The 22,248-nt window shown below is 39.5% G+C and overlaps 1 protein-coding gene across 4 annotated transcripts in view; it reads left to right on the forward strand.

The window, feature by feature from the left end:
- Positions 1–17,909, forward strand: part of CASP7 (caspase 7) — a 41,731-nt gene extending 23,822 nt beyond the window's left edge. For 3 of the 4 annotated variants that reach the window (XM_072995532.2, XM_078389561.1, XM_072995535.2), the window contains 5 exons: positions 10,966–11,108; positions 12,050–12,178; positions 12,680–12,855; positions 15,280–15,418; positions 15,757–17,909. In XM_072995532.2, coding sequence (XP_072851633.1) covers positions 10,966–11,108; positions 12,050–12,178; positions 12,680–12,855; positions 15,280–15,418; positions 15,757–16,004 — 835 coding nt within the window. In that variant the 3' untranslated portion in view covers positions 16,005–17,909. The remainder of the gene's footprint in view (positions 1–10,965; positions 11,109–12,049; positions 12,179–12,679; positions 12,856–15,279; positions 15,419–15,756) is intronic. The other variant, XM_078389562.1, reaches the window with a different exon arrangement.
- Positions 17,910–22,248: the final 4,339 nt, after the last annotated feature.

Genomic DNA, 22,248 nt, shown 5'->3' on the forward strand with positions numbered 1-22,248 from the left:
ATAGCCCATAGCTTCTCTGAATTACTCAAGCCCCTTCGCCATGATAAGGGATCAATCCATGAAGGGGATTCCTAAATGCATTAGGAAATAATAAATTTCACAAGGAGGTTTGGTGAAGAAAATGAAAAAAGGCAGGGGCAGCCAGACTCTGTCACTGACCTTAAAGTAGCTGTGATGAAACAGAAAAAAGAGTTGAAAGGGAGATGATAGTGAGTCACTGCTAAGTTCACCAAGACAAAGGGAGTGTCTTTTATCAGTGACTGGTAAGAGTGTGGCAATTTAATAATATAAAAACAAGGGTGAGTTGTTTTCTTAGACCACTGAAATATCAAAAACAGGCAAGCTTTCAAAGTCCAGAAGGATTCTTCTTCAGACTGGACATTGCTTCTCCCCACTGCCACAAGGTCTGCAGTGCCCATCCTGAAGAAGAATCCAGTAGAACCTGAAAGCTCACCAGTTTCTGTTACTTCAATGGTCTTTTACAATTATTACCTGCATGTGATTTTTAGAATTTATATAAGGACCAGATGACTTTTTCTTTTCTTGTTTTCACATTAAAACTGTGAGTACTTTCCAGTTTCCCTCTGAACACCCTCAAAGATTCGCCTCCTCAACCAGAAGAATTTCGTACCTGAAATTCTGGGTGTTTTATGTGTTTGATGGAGTGGGCTATAGTCAATGAAAGCTGCTGTTTTAAGAAAGCTTGTTCGTTTTTAAGGCATGGATAGGTGCAGTGTAGCTTTCAGGGACCCAGATGTGATCCTGGCCATATCCCACATTTAAAAAATATTTTGAAATTAAAAGTCTGCTTCTGGGGATGTTGGAGAAATTTTGATATGATTTGGGGGATCCAAGACATTTGGTCCCTTCCATCTCCAACAATATTAAAACATGATACAACATTATTATGAAACTTACATCACATTTTCCAGTTAAGAATATTGAAGTGAAACATTTTTGGGGGGTGGGGATCTGGGAGTGGACACAGCCATCCAAGAATGGACAATTTCAGGACCTCTGGAAGTTGCCCATCTCTGGTGTAAGGTGCCATAGGGCTATTTTTCATTCTTACTTATGATTGTAAAGTAGAATGTAGAAAGTTCCTATTCAAGTTTTATATCTAATGCAAGCTGTGAGGTCAGGCCTTTGTGCTAATTTGCTTTGCTTATTTTAAAACTTGCTCAAAAACTCTGTCACATTCCCTTTGATTTAGTGTCTTGGCTTTAGGTTGTTTTACTGTGTTAATTATTATTCTAAAGGAATAATGGGGAAGCCTGAAAGGACAGAAAACTTATATTTTATTCCCACTAGATGGCAGGCAAGTACAATATTTGTTTGTAGGGCTGTGTAGTGAGCACAAAGTGATGTTATTAAATATGTTTCACATTTAATGGTTATTCCTTAGCATATTTCATTCAGGTAGATTAAAACTGCAGCGGCAAAAAAAATATGATTAAGATTTGGTAGGGATATTATCACATTAATTTCCTTCTTGCCTGATTTTAAGAGGATTTCTCATTTAGAATTTAGAACATAATTATCCCATGTGGTTGTTGACAGCAGCATTCTGAAAGCATAAATGATGCTATGCTTGTGGATGTAGGACTAAATCCAGTTAGTCTTACCTGAAATAGACCCACTGAATGAATGGGGCTTAAATGGGCTCCATATTTTGTTGGCTTTAACCTGCTTAAATAACTCCAGATATGCTTATTCATTCAACTTGGAGTTATCCAAGGACATTTATATGCATACCCTGCCTTTCAGGTTATCTTAGGTTGGGACTTAATATGTTTTTGGTCTGCCTAGGACAGCTCTTCCGTGTTGTAGGAAATTTTGGATTCAGATTATTTGTATCATTATATGATTGCTTTTGAGTAAAAAAAAAGAGTCTAATTTCTATACTTTTGATGATGTAGCACAGACTTTAATCCATTGTATCTAATTGTTCATCATCCCTCCTGCTGAACTTTGAACTTGTAAGGCTATCAAGAGACATAAACTCTTCATGTACAACTTCTTTTGTTTCAATAATTGGATTAATTAGACTATTCCACAAGAATTCTCTAATTGAATATTACACAAGAGAATAAATGGTTAATTTATTTAACGTATGTATAGTATGTATGTATATTATTTCATCTGAATATTAAATTCAGAATTTTTAGCAAAGCTCCTGTGAGACACAGTGTATCACAGTTATATGGTGGGTTTAAAGGACGACATAGTCATGACCATCTCTTTCTTAAGTCTTCCGTTCCAGCATTATCACAGCAGAACATTGATAGGATCACATTGATGCAAGTCAATGTTTTCAGCCTGTCAGCAGGCGTGGAAGAGACCTGCATGAGCTCGGCTGCATGCTGGACCATAGCTATAGTTTCAATAGCCCTATAGAAAATTCCAGCGTGACCCACTGCTGACACAGACAGATCACTGGGTCTGTGAGCACACGGAAGCCTGTTTCATTCTACAGAATAGTGTAAACATGGTGAAATGTTGGCGTTATTAGAGAAGACTAGACATAGTTGTCAGTACTACACGAACGTACATTTCAGATGCAGAGTGGTGTACCACTTGATGAAGAGCCAAGGTATTGTATCCTCTTTGTCTCTCTCCTGCCCACTTTCAGTGGGTAGGTGGAAACTGAATTTAGCTGTTGACATGAACTGAGAAACGTTGAGAATACGTATATTGTTTCTCACTGGTTGATAATCCATAGGTGTGTTACAATGTAGCACCTTAGAAAAATTAAAAGATACTAACAATCTGGGCCATGTAATGGCAGGTTGTGTTATATAGCTTCGGAAAGAAAAGAGTGGCTGCAAAGCAGCTTCCCAAGCTGTAAGGAGGGTAGATGCTGTTAGTTTGAAGCCAACAGTTGCTTCCATAAAAGCAATACATAAGAGGCAGGTACAAATTCTCAGTGATTTAAGGTTACAGGAATATATTTTGGCCACAATTGAACTAGGTCATCCTGATAAAATCTTTGGCCCTCCTTCTGCCACAAGCTATATGGAAAGGATTACTGTTCCATCCCTTTATATCTTCTTCCCTTTCTATATTAGACATGGTCGGTAGATTACAAAATATGACTTTGTAAATGTTCGATAGCATTTCTGCTTCTCTGGTAAATCCTAATGAAGATAATTTCAAAGTTATAAGTTTTAGTGGGTACCAGACTCATTATGGCTAATCATTTCTAGCCTTGTAACTGATGGTGCTATAAGGTAATAATGGCGCACACTGCATATGCATAGAATAGGATACCATGTTAGAGAAACCTATGATGCTTCCATCTAAAATTGGGTAGCGATTCAATCCTATGCGTGTCTACTCAGACATATGTATCACTGTGATAATTGAGCATTAGTGTGAATGTGTGCAGTACTTTAGATGAACTACATGAGAGAGAAGACTTTTCAGGTGTAATTTGTGTAATTACAGTCTTAACAAATTCTGTTCCCATGATCCATTGTCTGCATCATATACATAGATGTTCATAGACTGGTGGAAGTAACACTATATTTGCAAAGGTTACCCACTTGCTTTTGTGAGTTGAAGGATCCACTTCATGTACATAAAAATATTTTTGATTATTGTTTTTGTTGCACTTTACAGTAACAGAATCTGACTATTGACTTCAGTCTTTGCATGGTGGTGGTGATGTGTTTTGCTTTAAGTTCTGCTCTTGCACTTGTTGCTCTATTTTCTCACTTCGAGTGACAAATGTTATTGTCTCTTCAGGGGAAAAAATAGAAGCCATTATACTTTCATTGCTTTTAGTTTTCTCTGCAGAAATTGATGTTTGTTTGATAATAGCAACTTAATTAAAAGTAAAACTGATTTGTTTCTGTTAGTTTTTATACTCAGTAAAAGCAAGCAATATGTTAAGCGACACTTAGACTTTCATGGGAGACTGTGTGTTATAAAGGTCCCAAGTTTTAAATATCAAAACATTAATGAGAGAGCTGCAATTAATGCATCCCTTTCCAGCTTCAAAAGCTGGCACAAATGTATTTTTTTTCTAAAATTTTGAAAACATTACCCAGGTAGATATGATAAAGTTTACATCTCTTTTCTCCTATTTGATTCCTGAAATGAAGCCACAAGCCAAGGTTGGTAAATTCTGTTTGTAGAATAAGCAAACAGATCATTAAGCCATTGCAGTAACTAAGTTAGGAACTTACACTTAATTGCATTTTGAATTTCAATCTCCCTTGTTTCAATTGTAAACATTACCGTATTTTTCGCACCATACGACACACTTTTTCCCCACAAAACGGGGGTGGAAAGTCTGTGCGTCTTATGGAGCAAAGAAAACTTTATATTTTCCTGTTTTCCTCTCCTAAAAAATTGGTGCGTCTTATGGAAAGGTGCATCTTATGGAGCGAAAAATACGGTATATGGTTTGTTGTATTGCTCAAGAGCCTGGCTGCAGCATTTTTGAACCAGCTGTCTAACCTATCTTTAAAGAGAGCCCCCTCTAAGGTGTGCTGCAGTAATCCAAGAGGAATGTAATTAAGACATGTATCATAATAGCCAAATCAGGCATCTCCAGGAAACAGGCACAGGTGGTACACCAGTTTTAGCTGTTCAAATGCACTCCTGGTCACTGACGAGATTTGAGCATCCAAGCTCAAGGAGGAGTCCAGGAGCTGTTGGGGGTGGTGGTGGTGTAGAGATTCAACCTGTGCCCAGTCCAGCATAGGTTGAATCTCTATCCACTGATCTGTCTTGCCACAGATCAGGAGCACTTCTGTGTTGCCTGGATTAAGTTTCAATCTATTTGCCATCATCCAGCCCATTATTGACAACAGACTCTGGTTTAGAACAGGAACAATTTCTTTGGTGTTGAGTGGGAAGGAGAGAGAGGGTTGGGTGTCACCTGCATAGATAGGTGTTAGAAAAGGTGTGGGGCAGTGTGGGTGGGTGGAGAAGGGGACTTTTATTATTGGTTCCTTTTAAAATTGTAGGATCCTTCTGTTGTTTTTTAATAGAGTAGAGCTGTCTGTACTTACATTGTCTTCCCTATAGATATCCATAAGGCTACATGCAGGTAGAATTGGTGATGGAGTTACAAGTTCTTATTTTCTGGTTATAATAGTCACAAGAGCTGAAGTCACAGCAGATACTTTGCTGACACACACTGTGCATTGCCTCTGTACACTGCATAATATCAAAAAAGAAGAGCCTTATGTTGTTTTAAAAAGGAATTACTTTCCCCTTTCTGTGGGGAATTTGCTGTGCCCTTTGTCCATGTGTTGTATATTGTCCTTGCACACCTGTTAGAGTAAAGCTATCTGCAACTATAAAACTGCTCGCAAAGTCTATCAGTTCCACCAGCACCTAGTTTTTAAGGGAGAAATGGTATAGGGATGGAGCTTATTTCTCTTTCTTTCAACCAACTGTGACTCACATTAAGACTAAGTATGCAGCTGTCTGAGCATTTCTGCCACTAACCCCCACTTGTGTATATGCACAAGGTACAGTTTCGAGTCCCAGATTATGTTGTTGTTGTTTAGTCGTTAAGTCGTGTCTGATTCTTTGTGACCCCATGGAGCAGAGCACGCCAGGCCCTCCTGGCTTCCACTGCCTCCCGGAGTTAGGTCAAATTCATGTTGGTTGCTTCGATGACATTGTCCAACCATCTCATCCTCTGTTGTCCCCTTCTCCTCCTGCCTTCACATTTTCTCAACACCAGGGTCTTTCCCAGGGAGTCTTCTCTTCTCATGAAATGGCCGAAGTATTGGAGCCTCAGCTTCATGATCTGTTCTTCCAGTGAACACTCAGGGTTGATTTCCTTCAAAATGGATAGGTTTGTTCTCCTTGCAGTCCAGGGGACTCTCAAGCGTCTCCTCCAGCACCACAGTTCAAAAGCATCAACTCTTCGGCAGTCAGCCTTCTTTGTGATCCAGCTCTCATTTCCATACATCACTACTAGAAAAACCATAGCTTTGACTATGCGGATCTTTGTTGGCAAGGTGATGTCTCTGCTTTTTAAGATGCTGTCTAGGTTTGTGATCACTTCCCTCCCAAGAAGCAGGCGTCTTTTAATTTTGTGGCTACTGTCACCTTCTGCAGTGATCATGGAGCCCAAGAAATTGAAATCTCTTCTCTTTGGCAGGAAGTGATGGGACCAGTGGCCATGATCTTAGTGTTTTTTTTTTATGTTGAGCTTCAGACCATTTTTTGCACTCTCCTCTTTCACCCTCATTATGTGGTTCTTTAATTCCTCCTCACTTTCTGCCATCAGAGTGGTATCATCTGCATATCGGAGGTTGTTGATATTTCTTCCGGCAATCTTAATTCCAGTTTGGGATTCCTTCAGTCCTGCCTTTCACATGATATATTCTGCATATAAGTAAAATAAGCCGGAGGACACTTTCCCAATTCTGAACCAATCAGTTGTTCCATATCCAGGTCTAACTGTTGCTTCCTGTCCCACGTATAGGTTTCTCAGGAGATAGATAAGATGGTCAGGCACTCCCATTTCTTTAAGCACTTGCCATAGTTTGCTGTGGTCCATATAGTCAAAGGCTTTTGCATAGTCAATGAAGCAGAAGTAGATTTTTTTCTGAAACTGTCTGGTTTTCTTCATAATCCATGAAGCAGCAATCCGTGAAGAGGTCCCAGATTATGAGAGGCCCCCAATGAAAACAAGTTTTATTAAATAGATTTAAAAATTGCATATGGGGAGTAATGCTTAGAAGTCTCTTATACTTGTTGTATTCCAGAGCCTTGGCATGTCTTAATCCAGCGGTAACTCTTTATTAGTTCAGAGATGTTCTTACTACTCTATTACATAATGAAGAGCCCGGTAATCGAAGATGTGATAGCAGAAGTGGCAAAACCATTTCTGCTCCCATCATCAGCATGCGTTCTGGCTCCTGACACCTATTCTAAGATATTAATGAGCCATGTATTCAGTAGGAAGTTGGTATCTTGTCCTTTACTACAAGGTAGAGAAAAAGTATTGGGAGAATTTTATTCAGGCCGTGGAAGCTTACTGGAAAGCTACAAGCAAGACTGGGAAACTGGTGGCCACAATCATTCACTGAACAGGTGTTGAAATGCTTCTTTGAAGCTATCCTGTTGGTAGAACAGGCATACGGTCCCAAAATATAGTGAAAATACTGGAAAGGGGTCAGATAAGGACTGGATTCAGATGAGAGGTGTATCACTCTGTTACAGTGGTTTCTAATCTTGGATGACCCAGGTGTTCTGGGTCTGCAACTCACAGAAACCCCAGCAACCATAGCTGGTAGTGAAGGCTTCTTGGAATTGTAGTACTAGCGCACCTGGGCTAGCCAAGGTTGGGAACCCCTGCTCTGTTGCCTTACCACCTTATTCATGGAATTTTACCAGATTATTCAAATGACAATATCCTCCTCTTGTACCCTTCCTTTGTTTTCCTACCACTTCTTCAATTTTTGTTGTTACTGTGAAAATATTTGCTGGGGGGGAGGAACAGCTTACTGATGGCTAGGTTGAGGAGGCCATTGTCTAGAAACACTTAGGTTCATTCTACATCCCATTAGAGGAAGTGCAATTGGGAGTTTTAGAAATGGAGAACCCTGCCAAAGTTGCTTTCTGCCTCTTTTGCCTCTCTAAATTCTCTGCCTTATGTGTTCCTTATATGGAGAGCTAGGAGGATGGGATGTCTTAAATCTCTCTGTTGACAGCCTGAGGTGTCAGGTCCTTTCAAAATGGGTCTAAATCATTTTAGACAGCTGTTCTGCATGGAGAAAATGCACCTCACCTCACACAGAGTCTGAAAATTCCAGAGTTGCCCACTTCAGTATTCAGGTTTCTTCAAAGCAGATGCCCCACACTAATTGTTATTGTCACTAACAAGTGCTAGGAATGTTTACACCCTAGGACTGTGTAGTGGTCTGAGTATCAGATTAGGAGTTAGGAGACATGGGTTCTGATCACCACTTGGTCATGAATTTCAGTGGGACAGTCAAAGGTACTCGGTCTGTTAAAGGGGTAACAATAAAAGTATGTAGCCTTGAGCTCACTGGTGGAAAAGTAAGATATAAATGTGATCAATAAATAAATACTTTTCAGATTAGCTAAAATAGTAATGTAATTGTGTGAATCTTCCCTTGGAAGTCAAACCCACAGTACTATTAGAACTTACTTAAAACTCCAGGAGGTAGTGGAAGATAGGAGGGCCTGGTGTGCTCTGGTCCATGGGGTCACAAAGAGTCCGACACGACTTAACGACTAAACAACAACAAAAAACATACATAGATTTTTAAATGTATGCCATGTAAAGGTTTGGCTAAGCACAGCACTATTAAAATGGAAACAGAAAATTATTTGCTCCAGGAGGAAAAAAGGGCTGATCCTCCTGTGTGCAGGTAACTATGTAGAATTGCACCCACTGGGAATATCCAGTGAAAACAAAACCTTTTCCTAAAACCTCAAGATATACACATGTAAGATATGATTGGTTTATGGGCATGTGTTGTAGTGCAGTGTTGCTTTAGTTAAATTTAAGGTGTAGAGAACTGTAAAAGATGTGTGATGCCATAAACTTTCACGTTTGTAAGTTCTTTTTTGTAATAATTGGGTTCCTTTTTCCGAGATCAAAATGCATTATATCACTCTCTATCATAAAGTACTTGTCCTGAGCTTAAATCAAAGAATGATACACATCAGTGATATACTTCAGTTAGTCTTGTGCCAATTATTTTATAGTCTTTTACTTTGGCATATAAATGTGGGAAATTCCAAAAACTTTTGTGTGTACTATGCAAATTTGCTTCCTTGATATCCTGCCAAGCATTGGAAAAGTACCAGGTATTTGGTTCTTTAGGTAGCGTTCATTGACCAAAAAATAAAAATCTTAAGCCGCTGTCACCTTGCCCATACAAGAAAATAAATTTGAGGGGGAATGGGCATACTTATAATAAATAATCACTTTGCTGGTACAGATCCAATGAGATGGAAGAGCAAGAGGAGGAAGATTGAGCGTAGAATGTTTGGATTTTTTTAAACTAAGTTTCAGTCCTAATGAAACTTTTTTTAAGTGATGCGTTGCTTCTTGGATTATAAGTGACACATGGGCCAAAATATTGTCACTTAGCATAGTAAATCAAAGTATGCTGATTTGAATCAGTGGAACTTACGGAAGAGCTGACTCCCCAAATTCCCATTGATTGAATAAGGCTACTTGAGTAGAGGATTTTGGCCATTTTTTAAATCCTTTAAAATAAAAAAAATGGACAAAAATTGTCCCAAATTATCCCCTATAAACTATGCTGCAGTAAAACATACAAACACCTTTTCCAGTCGTAGTTAATGTATATAACATCGCTCCTACATGCCACTGGAAACATTTCCACATTACAACAACTCTTCATAAAGTATCAGTTTGAAAGCATTTTGCCATATTTTGCTTCCCAGAAAAATAAAAAACAGTAGCTAGACTAAGGAACATCAGTGTCTTTTAGCATCTTTATTTTTTAATAAAAACTGATGGGCATGTTATGGTTCCCCCTCCTTCTGCTTTCGTCTCCCTTCCCGCAAAGTCAGTAGATTCTAAGCAGGAAGAACTATAAAAATGTAAGCTCCTGATTCAGTTCCTGGAAAAATGTCAAACTTTTTTTTAACTTTTTTTTTTTTTTGGTCAGGCTTAGTCTGTTTGCAGAGTGGAGGCAGAGGTTTGCACAAAAACGAGAAAAAATTTCTAATGGTCCTTTTACAAGATTTTTTAAAAATTAATTCTTATTTAACTGTTAATTTTGTAAATTATGAAGAGCAGTACTAAAATATTACTTTGTAGTTTAACCTTTAATTAACCTGACAGTGTGTATCAATCAAAAAAGGTGAAATGCACAAGTGGAAAATGTGTGGTTGCACATGATCCATTCATTGCTATGTGTGTCACTGACTTTTGTATAACTCAGCACATCTGAATCACTTTTTGTAATGCAAAACTTAGTATTTTTCAGCTTAAGGTACTTGTCATTACAAGATATGTAAGTATCATTCTGTGTTGGGCTTTTATGGACAAAAGCTTGTATTCACCCAGAAGTTTGAATGTATGTCTACAAATGACAGCCCCCCCATGTTCTCACAGATAACATTATACGGCTGTGTTGCTTCACAATACAATATCCATATTTCTCCAGGAGAGATTTGTCCCAGTGTAAGCTATTCACAGGATAGCATTTTGAACACAGCGACCTTTTGGAACTTTGCGTTTCAGAAAGAGAAGAGTGATCAAAAGACACCAGAAGTAAATCCATAAAGGTTGTTATAAAGGAAGCATCAAGACTGAATCTGTCATTTAGCTACTTAGCCAATTGGCTGTTAATTCCACTGTCCCTTTTCTTTAAAATGTGTGGTGATTTTTATAGGATTTCTAACAGATGCATGATGTATGTAAGAAATGGTTTTACCAATGCCACACATATATACACCCAGTGAGTCTTCATAGCTGAGTAGAGGCTCCAATTCGGATCTTCTGAGACCAAGCCTGTCACCCTACGCTACACTGGCTCTTTTTTAAAAGTGTAGATTCTTCATATTTATAGTACACTTCTGTGAATACTAACTTAGAATTCACTGAGTCTAGGCGAATGAGCTGTGTAAATTTAGTGGGAAATTTTGTTTTTAACTACTAGACTTTCTTCTTTTTTACCCAGTCAAATTTTGAGGGTATATCAGGCTACAGGGATAGGAAAGAGGAATTGCTGCCCTCTGTTTTGCCTTTCTGGGAATATTCTAAGGTTGCGCGACCCACTGTTAGACACAGTAACACTCAATCATGTGCAGTGTCTGCTTTTAGTAATAGAGCAAGTGTACATATTACCATCAGCGTTATAAACAGCAGCTCTATCTGTAGATTGCCAAGCAAAGTCGAAGCAAACTATCTGATCATAGCCTCATCTGAACATGCATCAGCTGTAATTTGAAACATTTGAATATGGACACTTTACCCTTTTACAGAAGAAAGAAGAATGGACAGGATCAGCAGCCAGAGGCCAGTAGCCAGTATCGAATTGTTACCCCAACATTCCAGTACGATATGGATTATAAGAAACTTGGTAAATGCATTATAGTAAACAACAAGAACTTTGCAAGAGAAACAGGTATGCAGGTTTTATCCCTTCTGTGAAAATGTTAATACAGCAGTGGTTCATAGTATTTTATTTATTTAAAATATTCTTATCCCACCTTTCTCCTTAAAAAGAACCCAAGGCGCGTTATATCATTAGAAAGACAATATTTAAAAGCTAAAAACAGTAGGTGTACAAATATTTTAAAAGAATTAAACAAGTATTAACATTTGTAATAAAATCAGTACTAAAACACATTTGAAACAACAAAGTGCAACAATCCATTCAGAAACTCCTCTGAGACCATCAATTATTAAGTGAAAGCCTGCCTGAAGAGAAAGGTCTTTGACTGCTTGCAGATGGACAACAAAGATGGGGCCAGGCTGGCCTCCTGTGGAAGGGAGTTCCAGAACCTGGGAGTGGTGACAGAGAAGGCCCCATCCATGCCCCTACCAAGTGCACCTGTGAATGTGGTGGGACTGAGATAAAGGCCTCCCCTGATGTTCTTAAAGCCCGGGCAGGCTCATAGAGAAAGATGTGGTCTTTTAGATAACTTGGACCAAAGCCATTTAGGGCTTTATAGGTTACAACCAGCACTTTGAATAATACTATAATGTAGATTGTTTTATTGCATTATTTTATACTTGCTGTGAGTTGCCTTGAACTTAATAGGAAAGGCGAGAGTATTAGTGTTTTACACAAACGAATTTAAATGTGCTAACACTTGCCATGTAAATATAGTCATGGCTGCTGTCTAATGGTCATTAAGTCAATACATGAGGACTCAGCCAATCAAACAGCATCTTACTGCCAGATAAAAACTAAAGCAAGAATGAATATTCAGCTAAAAAAATGAGCTGTTGTGTGGATGGCACTCAGAATTCTGAGTTTTAAAACGTTTCTCTTACATTGATTAGATGGCTTATGGAAATTACTTTCATGTGTCCATAATGACTAGCTTATTGTCTTACCAGGGATGGGTGTACGAAATGGCACTGATAAAGATGCTGGGGACCTGCAAGAATGTTTCAGAAATGTCGGGTTTGATGTTACTGTGTACAACGATCTCCGCTGTGATGAAATGGAAGAAAAACTTGGTAAAGGTAACAAAAGAAGCTAATTGTATTAGGTTTTTTTCCATGATTTGTGAACTGTCTAGTTTTCTTATGTCTTCTTTTCATGACCCTTACAGAACAGTTGATCTAATGCATAGTTTAGACCAACTTCTGTTTGGTCTATTGAATCTATAAGCATGTTTCTCAATAAGTATGTACAGCAGGGTGGACAGGCTCTAGGTGTGTGTACATTTTGACCATGGCCAAAGCTCGGGGAAAGCACCTGCTTTAGAGGCTATTACATAAGTGATTCTCCTGGGACTTTTGGAAGGGAAAATTAAAAACAACCACATGTTTGGGGCGTGGGGGGGCCAAAGTCTGCAAATAAAGGCTTGAGACTGTTTGCAGCCTCTGAGCCACATGATTCCCATGCTAGATGTATAGAAGTTAGCCTTTCTAACTTGTCTTTAATTAAAAAGGAAAAACTTGGCACATATGGTTTCTCAAGAAGTTCCACTGTCCTGACAAAAAAATGTTTTCAATTTTCAGCTGCATCTGAAAACCACAGTGATGCTGCTTGTTTTGCCTGCATCTTACTGAGCCATGGAGAGGAGGGTCTGATTTATGGCACAGATAAAGCTATGGCAATCAAGGACCTGACATCTCTTTTCAGAGGAGACAAGTGCCAGAGCCTTGTTGGAAAACCAAAGTTATTTTTCATTCAAGTAAGGAGATGTTTGATGCTAGTTTGCTCTTGCTCAGTGTTTGTTTTTGCAACAGCTTATAAGCACTTACCAGAAGCAGTGAACAGAAAGCCTTGCAGAACGAAGGTTAATACTACTTTAATAACAGTAAACCAAATAAGCAACTAAAAAGAAGCAAAAAAAACCTGTTCCAGGTTTTTAAACTTACTACTCTTTGAGATCTGTCATAATCTTTTGAGGGGCTAACTGTGTTAATCTCTTTTTGGAAGCTTTGAAAGATTTAAGGAAATTTGAGTTTAAGGAGTATTTCAGCCTGGACTACATTCTGTTGACCTTTCTGTGGTGTTACTTCCCAAGCTTTAAGCTTCAGCATGTTACAGTTTGAAAGACCTTATCAAAAGTATCTGGGACATACCTAATTTCATCAATATCTAGATTGACAATGGTTATCCAAGCTGTCCCATCAATCAAAGTAAACTTGCCTAGAAGGACAGTTATTCTGACTCACGATGTTAGAGCTTCCAATGTAATCGTCATGTCACTGGAGTGCAGCCTTGATTCTCCATATCCTTGTAACCATGCAGAATTTCCATTTTCACCTTATTACAGTTGTGCCTTGACTTACGAACTTAATCCGTAACGGAATGGTGTTCATAAGTCAAATCAGCATTTCCCATTGAAATGCATAGGAACTGGATTAATCTGTTCCAGCATTTCAAAAAAATACCTAAAAATAAAAATAAAGAGAGCAAGTCCTACGCTGGGACTGGAAAAAAACAACCCACAAATCCAAAAACAAAAAAAACATCACACGGAAACATAACCCCCCCTAGTCCAAACCCACCCTCCAAAACCCACCCAGAACAGTTTTTTAAAAAGGAAAAAGCAGCACCTTACCAGTCCGAAGCCTCCTGGGCTTCCCCCGCTGCTGCCGAGAGGCATCCGGGAGTTCCACCGTTGCTGCCAGGAAGCCTCCGGGAGGCCTCCCAGACTTCCACCGCCTCTGCCAGGAGGCTTCCGGAACTGGCACCAGCAGCTGATCGCCGTGGCAGCCATGTCGGTCCTCGGCGCTCCTCGCCGCCCTCTGTGGACCAATGGCAGCAAATCCAAATGGCCTCCCGGCCAGGCTCTAACTCCCAGCATTGGGTCCATCCCCACTGCTTGCTTCCCGGCTGGGCTCTGCCTCCTGGAACCCGGCTGGGAAGCAAGGAGCGTGGATGGGCCCAGCACCGGAGTGAGAGCCTGGCCAGGAGGCCATTTGAATTTCCTGCCCTTTTCCCCTGCCTTTTTTTTGTTTGTAAGTTAAAGCTCCGTTCACAAGTCAAAGCAAAATTTTGCGAACGGAGCTGTTCGTAAGTCAAGAAGTTCATAGGTCAAGGTGTTTGTAAGTCAAGGCATCACTGTACTTTTTTGGTCAATTTGGGTTAATTTGGGGGCAGGGAGCGTTCCAACATAAAAAATACATCAACATAAGTATAATATTTGGTGCACAGTGTGGTGTCGTAGATATAATGATGGACTAGGGCTCTAGACACCCAGGTTTAAATCCCTATTCAGCTGTGAAAACTCACTGAGGGAGTGGAACTGATAAAACTACTCCTTAAATATTTCACTTATCTTAAAAGCCCTATTAAAGTCGCTGTAAGTCTCATAGGACAGTGATTTAATTGCAGTACTGCAGTGACCTGTCATGGCTAAATACAGTGGTGCCCCGCATGACGATGATAATCCGTTCCATAGAAATTGCTGTTTAGTGAAATCATTGTCATGCGAAAACCGTTTCCCCATTGGAATGCATTGAAACCCATTTAATGCGTTGCAATGGGGAAAATACATCGTCGTCCTGCGAATATCGTCCATAGGGAAGCTATTTTGCAAGCGCCGATCAGCTGTTAAAATGGCTGTCCTGTGAAGCATGGGTCCCGAAAACACAGGGAAGCCATTTTGCAAAGCTGCCAATCAGCTGTAAAAATCATCGTCTTGCGAAAAAATGGTCCGTGAAGCACGGACCAAATCATCGTCCAGCGAAAATCCCCCATTGGAATAATTGTTTTGTGAATCGCTATAGCGATAGCAAAACCTCATCGTCATGCGGATTCGTCATTTTACAAGGTCGTCGTCTAGCGAGGTACCACTGTAATAAAAAGCATGGCCAGCAGCAGTAGCCCCCTCTGGATATTTTTATAAACAGGATGCAACTGAAATAGATCGGCTGCAGCCCTTGGCCAAGAATCTTTTTGTTAGGATTTGTGTTGGTAAGCTACCATGATTATCTAGTGTAGCTCATTAAGATTTGGAAGGCACAGTTTCATGTTCAGTTTATAAGGCATAGTTACAGACTTAGTTATGACATGTATCTGCTGCAGAATCACCATAAAATTCCTGCCAAATATGTTCTGTTTGTGCATGTGAAACATATTTTCCCCACTGCTAATATGCTTTCAGGCTTGTCGGGGTTCTGAATTTGATGATGGTATTCAGACCGATTCAGGTGCTTCAGATGATGCCCTGGAAATGGATGCTAATCCAAGATACAAGATCCCAGTAGAAGCAGATTTCTTGTATGCATATTCCACTGTGCCAGGTATGATTGGAGAAAGTGGCAGCTTGACTTATGGATGAGTGAGAGTAAAATCAAATGTAAATTATTGGGAGAAATATAGGTATTTGAAAATTGAATTTTAAAGATGTAATAAAATGTATTGCTATTTTATAGACAAACCTTTTCTTTGGTTGTAACACACAGAGTCAGGCAATACAATTTTCTTCCCCAGTTTGCCTAATAAACATCTGGTATGTTCAAATCATGAAGAAGATACAGCCACCCTTTGTAGCAACATGAAGTATTTTCTGTATTGTCACCACAGTGCCTTTCACTCTTTGTGGCGAGAAGCAACATTTTGTCTCTTTTCTTGGTTATAGGTTATTATTCTTGGAGAAATCCAGGAAAAGGCTCCTGGTTTGTGCAGTCTCTTTGCTCTGTTCTGAACAAGCATGCGAAAGATTTGGAGATTCTGCAGATTCTGACCATGGTTAACTACAGGGTAGCTAGAAACTATGAATCACAGTCTGATGACCCCCGCTACAGTGAGAAGAAGCAGGTTCCATGTGTTGTTTCTATGCTAACAAAGGAGCTGTACTTTGGCAGTCTGGGTGATATGGGACAATGAGATGCTGAAGGTGCCTTATTTCCACCCCCACCATGCCAGACTGGAATATTTGACAAATCTTTTACTCAACTCACCTAAATGCGAAAAGCAACTATGAACCTAATTCTTGAAATAGTACGATTCTCTTGAAATATGCAATACCAGAATTACCTCAGTTGATTATAATACAACCCTTTCCCATATACCACCTGTATGTGCATATGTTGGTAGTTGCTTCTTTGTTCCTGTCATGACTAAAAAGAATTGTGTTAATAGTATTCTTGCTTCACTTAATGTGGGATCTCTTTTTTTTCCCCTCTCGTATAAAAAAATCTCTTTTTTCCTGTATTCATTTCTTTTATTTTGTTTCTAGTGCTGTATTGCCACATGGAAACCACTGTGGTTTTTTTCCTTAAATGTTGCCATTAGTTATCTGCAGAGGAGAAAAGGGAGGATTTGAATCATACAGGTTTATGGCCAAAGCATACTGGAACTTCCAGTGATTAAAAGTTGAATGATATCTTCAGTGTTTAGGTTTTGAACGACTTTGTTGTTCAACCCATATTTCTTGGTCTCAGTGTGAATGTAAATGAAAAGTAGTCAGCGTACAGCTTCCTAAATCTATAACTCCCAGCTTTCCCTCGCCATTCGCTGTGGTGGCTAGAGCTAAAGGGAGCTGCAGTCCAGCTAACCTGGAGAACTATGCTTTGCCCAACCTGATTGATGGTTTTGTGGGCTAGGTCCAGATGTAGCCATGCTTAAGTCCATGGAAATTATGACTCAATTGTAACTGATTTCAGTGAGACTAGTCTAAGCAGTCAATGCTTGGCTCCAACCCACTGAAAAAAATTCTAATTATTGTTAGGCATCCCTTGTACTTTCCTTCTCTTTCACTACCTGGGAAGACTTTCCTTATAAAAACTAGGTAATACTTGAACTGCTTGTTTTCATTCCGTGTGGAAAAACAGCTCATCTTGTTTTGCGATAACTGAACAATATTTCCATGTAACCTATTCAGTACAATAACAATTTGATTGCAAATATGAGTTCTGTAGTATGGCTCAATAGTTGATAAACAAAGCAGTTAGTTAATGTAAATTGTTAATCCACTCAAATCATAATAATTTCACATAGAAATAAGTATATTTTCAGCAAACTAATTATGGAATCCAGCACCACACACCACCTCCTTCTGACATGCCCTTTAAGTCCCTTAAACTCTGTTCCAGTGCAGTACAATATAATGACCGCAGTATAACTAAGAATAAACAGGGTTTCACATAAGATTGGAAATCTTTCAGCTGTAGTGGGAGGAGATTCCCAGTACTTTAAGAAATCCAGTGTGCTATGAATTCCATCTTGAAAGCATGTAAGCATGCTTTAAGGCATGATGTACAAAAATATAGCAGTAGGGTCCTGCAGGTAGTAATAACTACAGACTTTGCCATGCAATAGGAATGATGCAATTGCTTGCAAGTATTCTGAAAAGAGTTATTGAGTTATTTTTGTTTATGTTTGTCATCAGTAACCAAGTGATCTTTTAAATTTCAACACCAGAACATCCTTATGAATTTAGCTTTGCAAACAACATTGACTTTTTCTTAGTCATTCATAATACTGTATTGTTTCTGGCATTTCCGCATTATTGTATTATTTGAAGAGTATACATGCCTGCCCAATTTGCTTCAGGCATAATAAGATTCTTTCATAGCACTTGAAATTGTTTTAAACCACCTTTGTTCTTCAGGGAAGAAAGTCAGAACTGAAAGGTGTCTAAAATGGGTGCAAATGTAGCCATTCTATGTGTGTGTGGGGGGATCCATTGTAATTACAAGATAATACAAGTATTTTTTCTTCCAAAACATGTTTGTGAATTTTGTTGGGAAACAGATAAAAGATTCAAATAAAGATAATTTTGTAACAAAACTGCTTGTTTTATCTTTGAAAGGGGAACACCCATGGAACTCTCATCACAGAAATTATGGGTTACCATGTCCCTGGCTTGATACAGTAAATGGTCAAAATACTGCTTCAAAAATCTTCACCTTTTCAGTAGAAAAACTGATTGACCTATTCAGAGAATTAAACCATAAAAGGTGATTCTATGTGTTTTCTTGTACAGTGTATTTGCTTCCAGATTCCCATCGTTCTTCCTGCAGTGCTCAGAAGTGGTTAACTACATACTTGCTTGGAACACTTTTTCATCATTTGAAGTGTAAGCTCTGTTGCATTTTAAATTGCACTCCATATGCACTGTTTTAAAGTGCAGTAGGGCTTCAGCTGGGCAAGAGAATCCTTCTTCCTCCGGACAACTTGCTCGTCCTGTGTGCAGCTGGATGGTGACGGCCAGGGAATGCAGTGGCAAAGCTGCAGGCATCTTCATCAGCCAGGGAGACACCCCCACACACTTCTGCTGCTAACATGTGCTCACCGCCCATTGTAATCCAGACACCTGCTAGACACGTAAACCTGGTAGAGGAAAAAGAGCAGCAAAGTCCTCACTCGATCCATGTGGGGCAAAAACAGAGCCACTGAAGCTGACCACCTTGGCAAAAGTGGGCAGCCATGTTGGGAAGCTTCCCAACACATTGGTACTGACTGGCCAGTGTTATATTTGGCCAGGAGTTAGGGGGACAGTGTCTCCGTTTTCAGCTCATTAAAATAGGCATGTGATTGGAACAGTTTGGCACTAGTTTGCAGATTTCCCACAGTTAAAAAAGGTTGCTGCAGGTTATCTGCAACATATAGTTCCAACACATGTTGACTTATATTTATCCATTGGCAAACAACTGGAGTACACAAATACATTCCTTCAGTATTGTTGGACTGTAACTTTCAGAGTCATGGCCAAAAGTGAAGAATGGTGGGGGTCCTAGTTCAACAACTGAAGCACTGAATTTTGCCTGTCCTATAGTAAAACATGAAGGGGCCCTGCTAAAGCATCTGTAAGGTACAGCATCCTCCATTCAATTGGCCAAATACAGTGGTACCTCGCAAGATTATTACCCCGCATAATGACGAATCCGCATTACAATGAGGTTTTGCGACCGCCATTGCACTTCGCAAAACAGTGTTTCCTATGGGGGAATTTTGCTATACAGCATTTCGGTCCGAGGACGATTCTAACAGCTGATTGGCAGCTCCACAAAATGCCTCCGTAGGGTGTTTTCGGGACCAGTGCTTCTCAAGACAGCGATTTAAAATGGCTTCCCTATGGGAGATCTTCGCACAACGACTACTACAACTGATCAGCGGCTCTGCAAAATGGCTTCCCTAGGGTGTTTTCAGAACAATGCTTCTCAAGACAGCAATTTAAAACGGTTTCTCTAAGGGCGATTATCGCTGGATGATGACTATTTTCCCCATTGGAATGCATTAAACGGATTTCAATGCATTTCAGTGGGGAAACGCTTTTTGCAAGGCAATGATTTCACTAAACAGTGATTTCAATGGAACGCATTATCGTCTTTCGGGACACCACTGTAGTTCAAGCAAACCTATAAAATGGTATGAAGGCAGTAGCCCTCACTCTGGTGTCTACTAAATCCAAGCTTTGTGTTTTATGAATAGAAGCAACTAGATTTCATTCCATTAATTTGTTTATGTTTAGTAACTGTGACCACCTCATACTGCAAGGCAGAAGCTGGAAAATAAGGACTGAAAGGTCAAAAGCCCTTTTTTTCTGATTAACCACCAGTGACCTTCCTTCTTTCCCCTCAAATTCTGTTGTTGTTGTTTAGTCGTGTCTGACTCTTCATGACCCCATGGACCAGAGCATGCCAGGCCCTCCTGGCTTCCACTGCCTCCCGGAGTTGGGTCAAATTCATGTTGGTAGCTTCGATGACACTGTCCAACCATCTCATCCTCTGTAATCCTCTTCGTCTCCTGCCTTCACACTTTCCCAACATCAGCATCTTTTCAAGGGAGTCTTATGTATTGGCCAAAGTATTGGAGCCTCAGCTTCAGGATCTGTCCTTCCAGTGAGCACTCAGAATTGATAGGTTTGTTCTCCTTGCAGTCCAGGGGACTCTCAAGAGTCTCCTCCAGCACCACAATTCAAAAGCTTCAGTTCTTCAGCGGTCAGCTTTCTTTAGATCCAGCTGTCACTTCCATGCATCACTACAGGAAAAACCATAGCTTTGACTATGTGGACTTTTGTTGGCAAGGTGATGTCTCTGCTTTTTAAGATGCTGTCTAGGTTTTTTATCGCTTTCCTCCCAAGTAGCAGGCGTCTTTTAATTTTGTGGCTGCTGTCACCATCTGCAGTGATCATGGAGCCCAAGAAGGTACAGTAAACTCTGTCAGTGCCTCCATATCTTCCCCTTCTCTTTGCCAGGAGGTGATGGGGCCAGTGGCCATGATCTTAGTGTTTTTGATGTTGAGCTTCAGACCATTTTTTGCGCTCTCTTCTTTCACCCTCATTAAGAGGTTCTTTAATTCCTCCTCACTTTCTGCCATCAAAGTGGTATCATCTACATATTCGTGGTTGTTGATATTTCTTCTGGCAATCTTAATTCAATTTTGGGATTCCTCCAGTCCAGCCCTCCGCATGAAATATTCTGCATATAAGTTAAATAAACAGGGAGACAATATACAGCCTTGTCGTACTCCTTTCTCAATTTTGAACCAATAAGTTGTTCTATACCCAGTTCTAACTGTTGGTTCCTGCCCCACATATAAATTTCTCAGGAGAGGGATAAGATGATCAGGCACTCCTATTTCTTTAAGAACTTGCCATAGTTTGCTGTGGGTCCACACAGTCAAAGGCTTTTGCGTAGTCAATGAAGCAGAAGTAGATGTTTTTCTCGAACTCTCTGGCTTTCTCCATAATCCAGTGTATGTTAGCAATTTGGTCTCTAGTTCCTCTGCCCCTTCGAAATCCAGCTTGTACTTCTGGGAGTTCTCAGTCCACATACTGCTGAAGCCTACCTTGCAAGATTTTGAGTATAACCTTGCCAGCGTGTGAAATGAGGGCAATTGTACGGTAGTTGGAGTATTCTTTGGCACTGCCCTTCTTTGGGATTGGGATGTAGACTGATCTTTTCCAATCCACTGGCCGCTGCTGAGTTTTCCAAACTTGCTGGCATAATGAGTGTAGCACCTTAACAGTGTCATCTTTTAAGATTTTAAATAGTTCAACTGGAATGCCATCACCTCCACTGGCCTTCTTGTTAGCCATGCTTTTTAAGGCCCACATGACTTAACTTTCCAGGATGTCTGGCTCAAGGTAAGTAACCACACTATCTGGGTTGTCCGGGATAATTCTAGTACTGCATAACCATGAAGAGTGATGTGTGTTTTGATGAGCTAAATATGGGAAGTGAAATAATTGCAAGGGTGAACTTGTATATATAAAGGTTTATAGGAGACCAAAGAACTTCTACTACTCTTATAAGCCCACTTCAAGACGAAAACATATATTTTAACACTCTGATAAATTATTTAAAAAATGCTAGTGATTTTGAACACACCATATCTTTCATCCAGTTTAAAAAGGGATGGAATCAAGCAGCCAGAGCTTCCAAATGTAATATACTACATAAAATGAAAGGTATCTATGTGCAAATAACAGCAGAAAATAGATTGTGTAGTTCAGTTAAATTTGTCCTAATATCTGTAGGAACAAATGTAAGGTGTAATAATCCTAAGGTTTCATTTTTAACCAAAAGGATAATTCATAAAAATAGCCATTGACTGACAATAATGCTATCTTAAAGACATATTATCAGATGTTATTCCCGCTTGGTTTATTATGTTATTCCCAAGTAAACCTATATAGGATAAAAACAACATTGACAATGAACATGTTGTTCATTTCAGAATGGCCAAATGACAAAAACAAACTGTTGCCCTTTTCTTCCTTACTCTCTGTTTTACTCAAAATATCCTATTGTAGAGTAACTTAGTCAATACACTGTACACATTCTCCTTCACCACAATTAAAGTCACACAATTATCTATTCACAGTGTAAATATTGCTTTACTCGGGTGAGTTTTAGAAAATCAATCAAAAAAGATGTTATATACTATATAAAAATATAGATACTACAGAAAAATATACTGATTGCAAAGAGAAAATGAAACAAGGAAACTAAGTATAACAAACCTCAAAGCATGGACTGTACTGAACAATTAATATTCGACCTATTTAGCAAGATAAATTTAAAAAACATACTAACATTCCCTGGGTTTTCCCATTTGAAACTCCTTTCAACTCAACAATAAAGGTACACATTTGCCCACAAGAAAAACCTTGGTCATTTCC

This window comes from Pogona vitticeps, chromosome 3 (assembly GCF_051106095.1).
Source record: "Pogona vitticeps strain Pit_001003342236 chromosome 3, PviZW2.1, whole genome shotgun sequence".
Taxonomy (NCBI): Eukaryota; Metazoa; Chordata; class Lepidosauria; order Squamata; family Agamidae; genus Pogona; species Pogona vitticeps.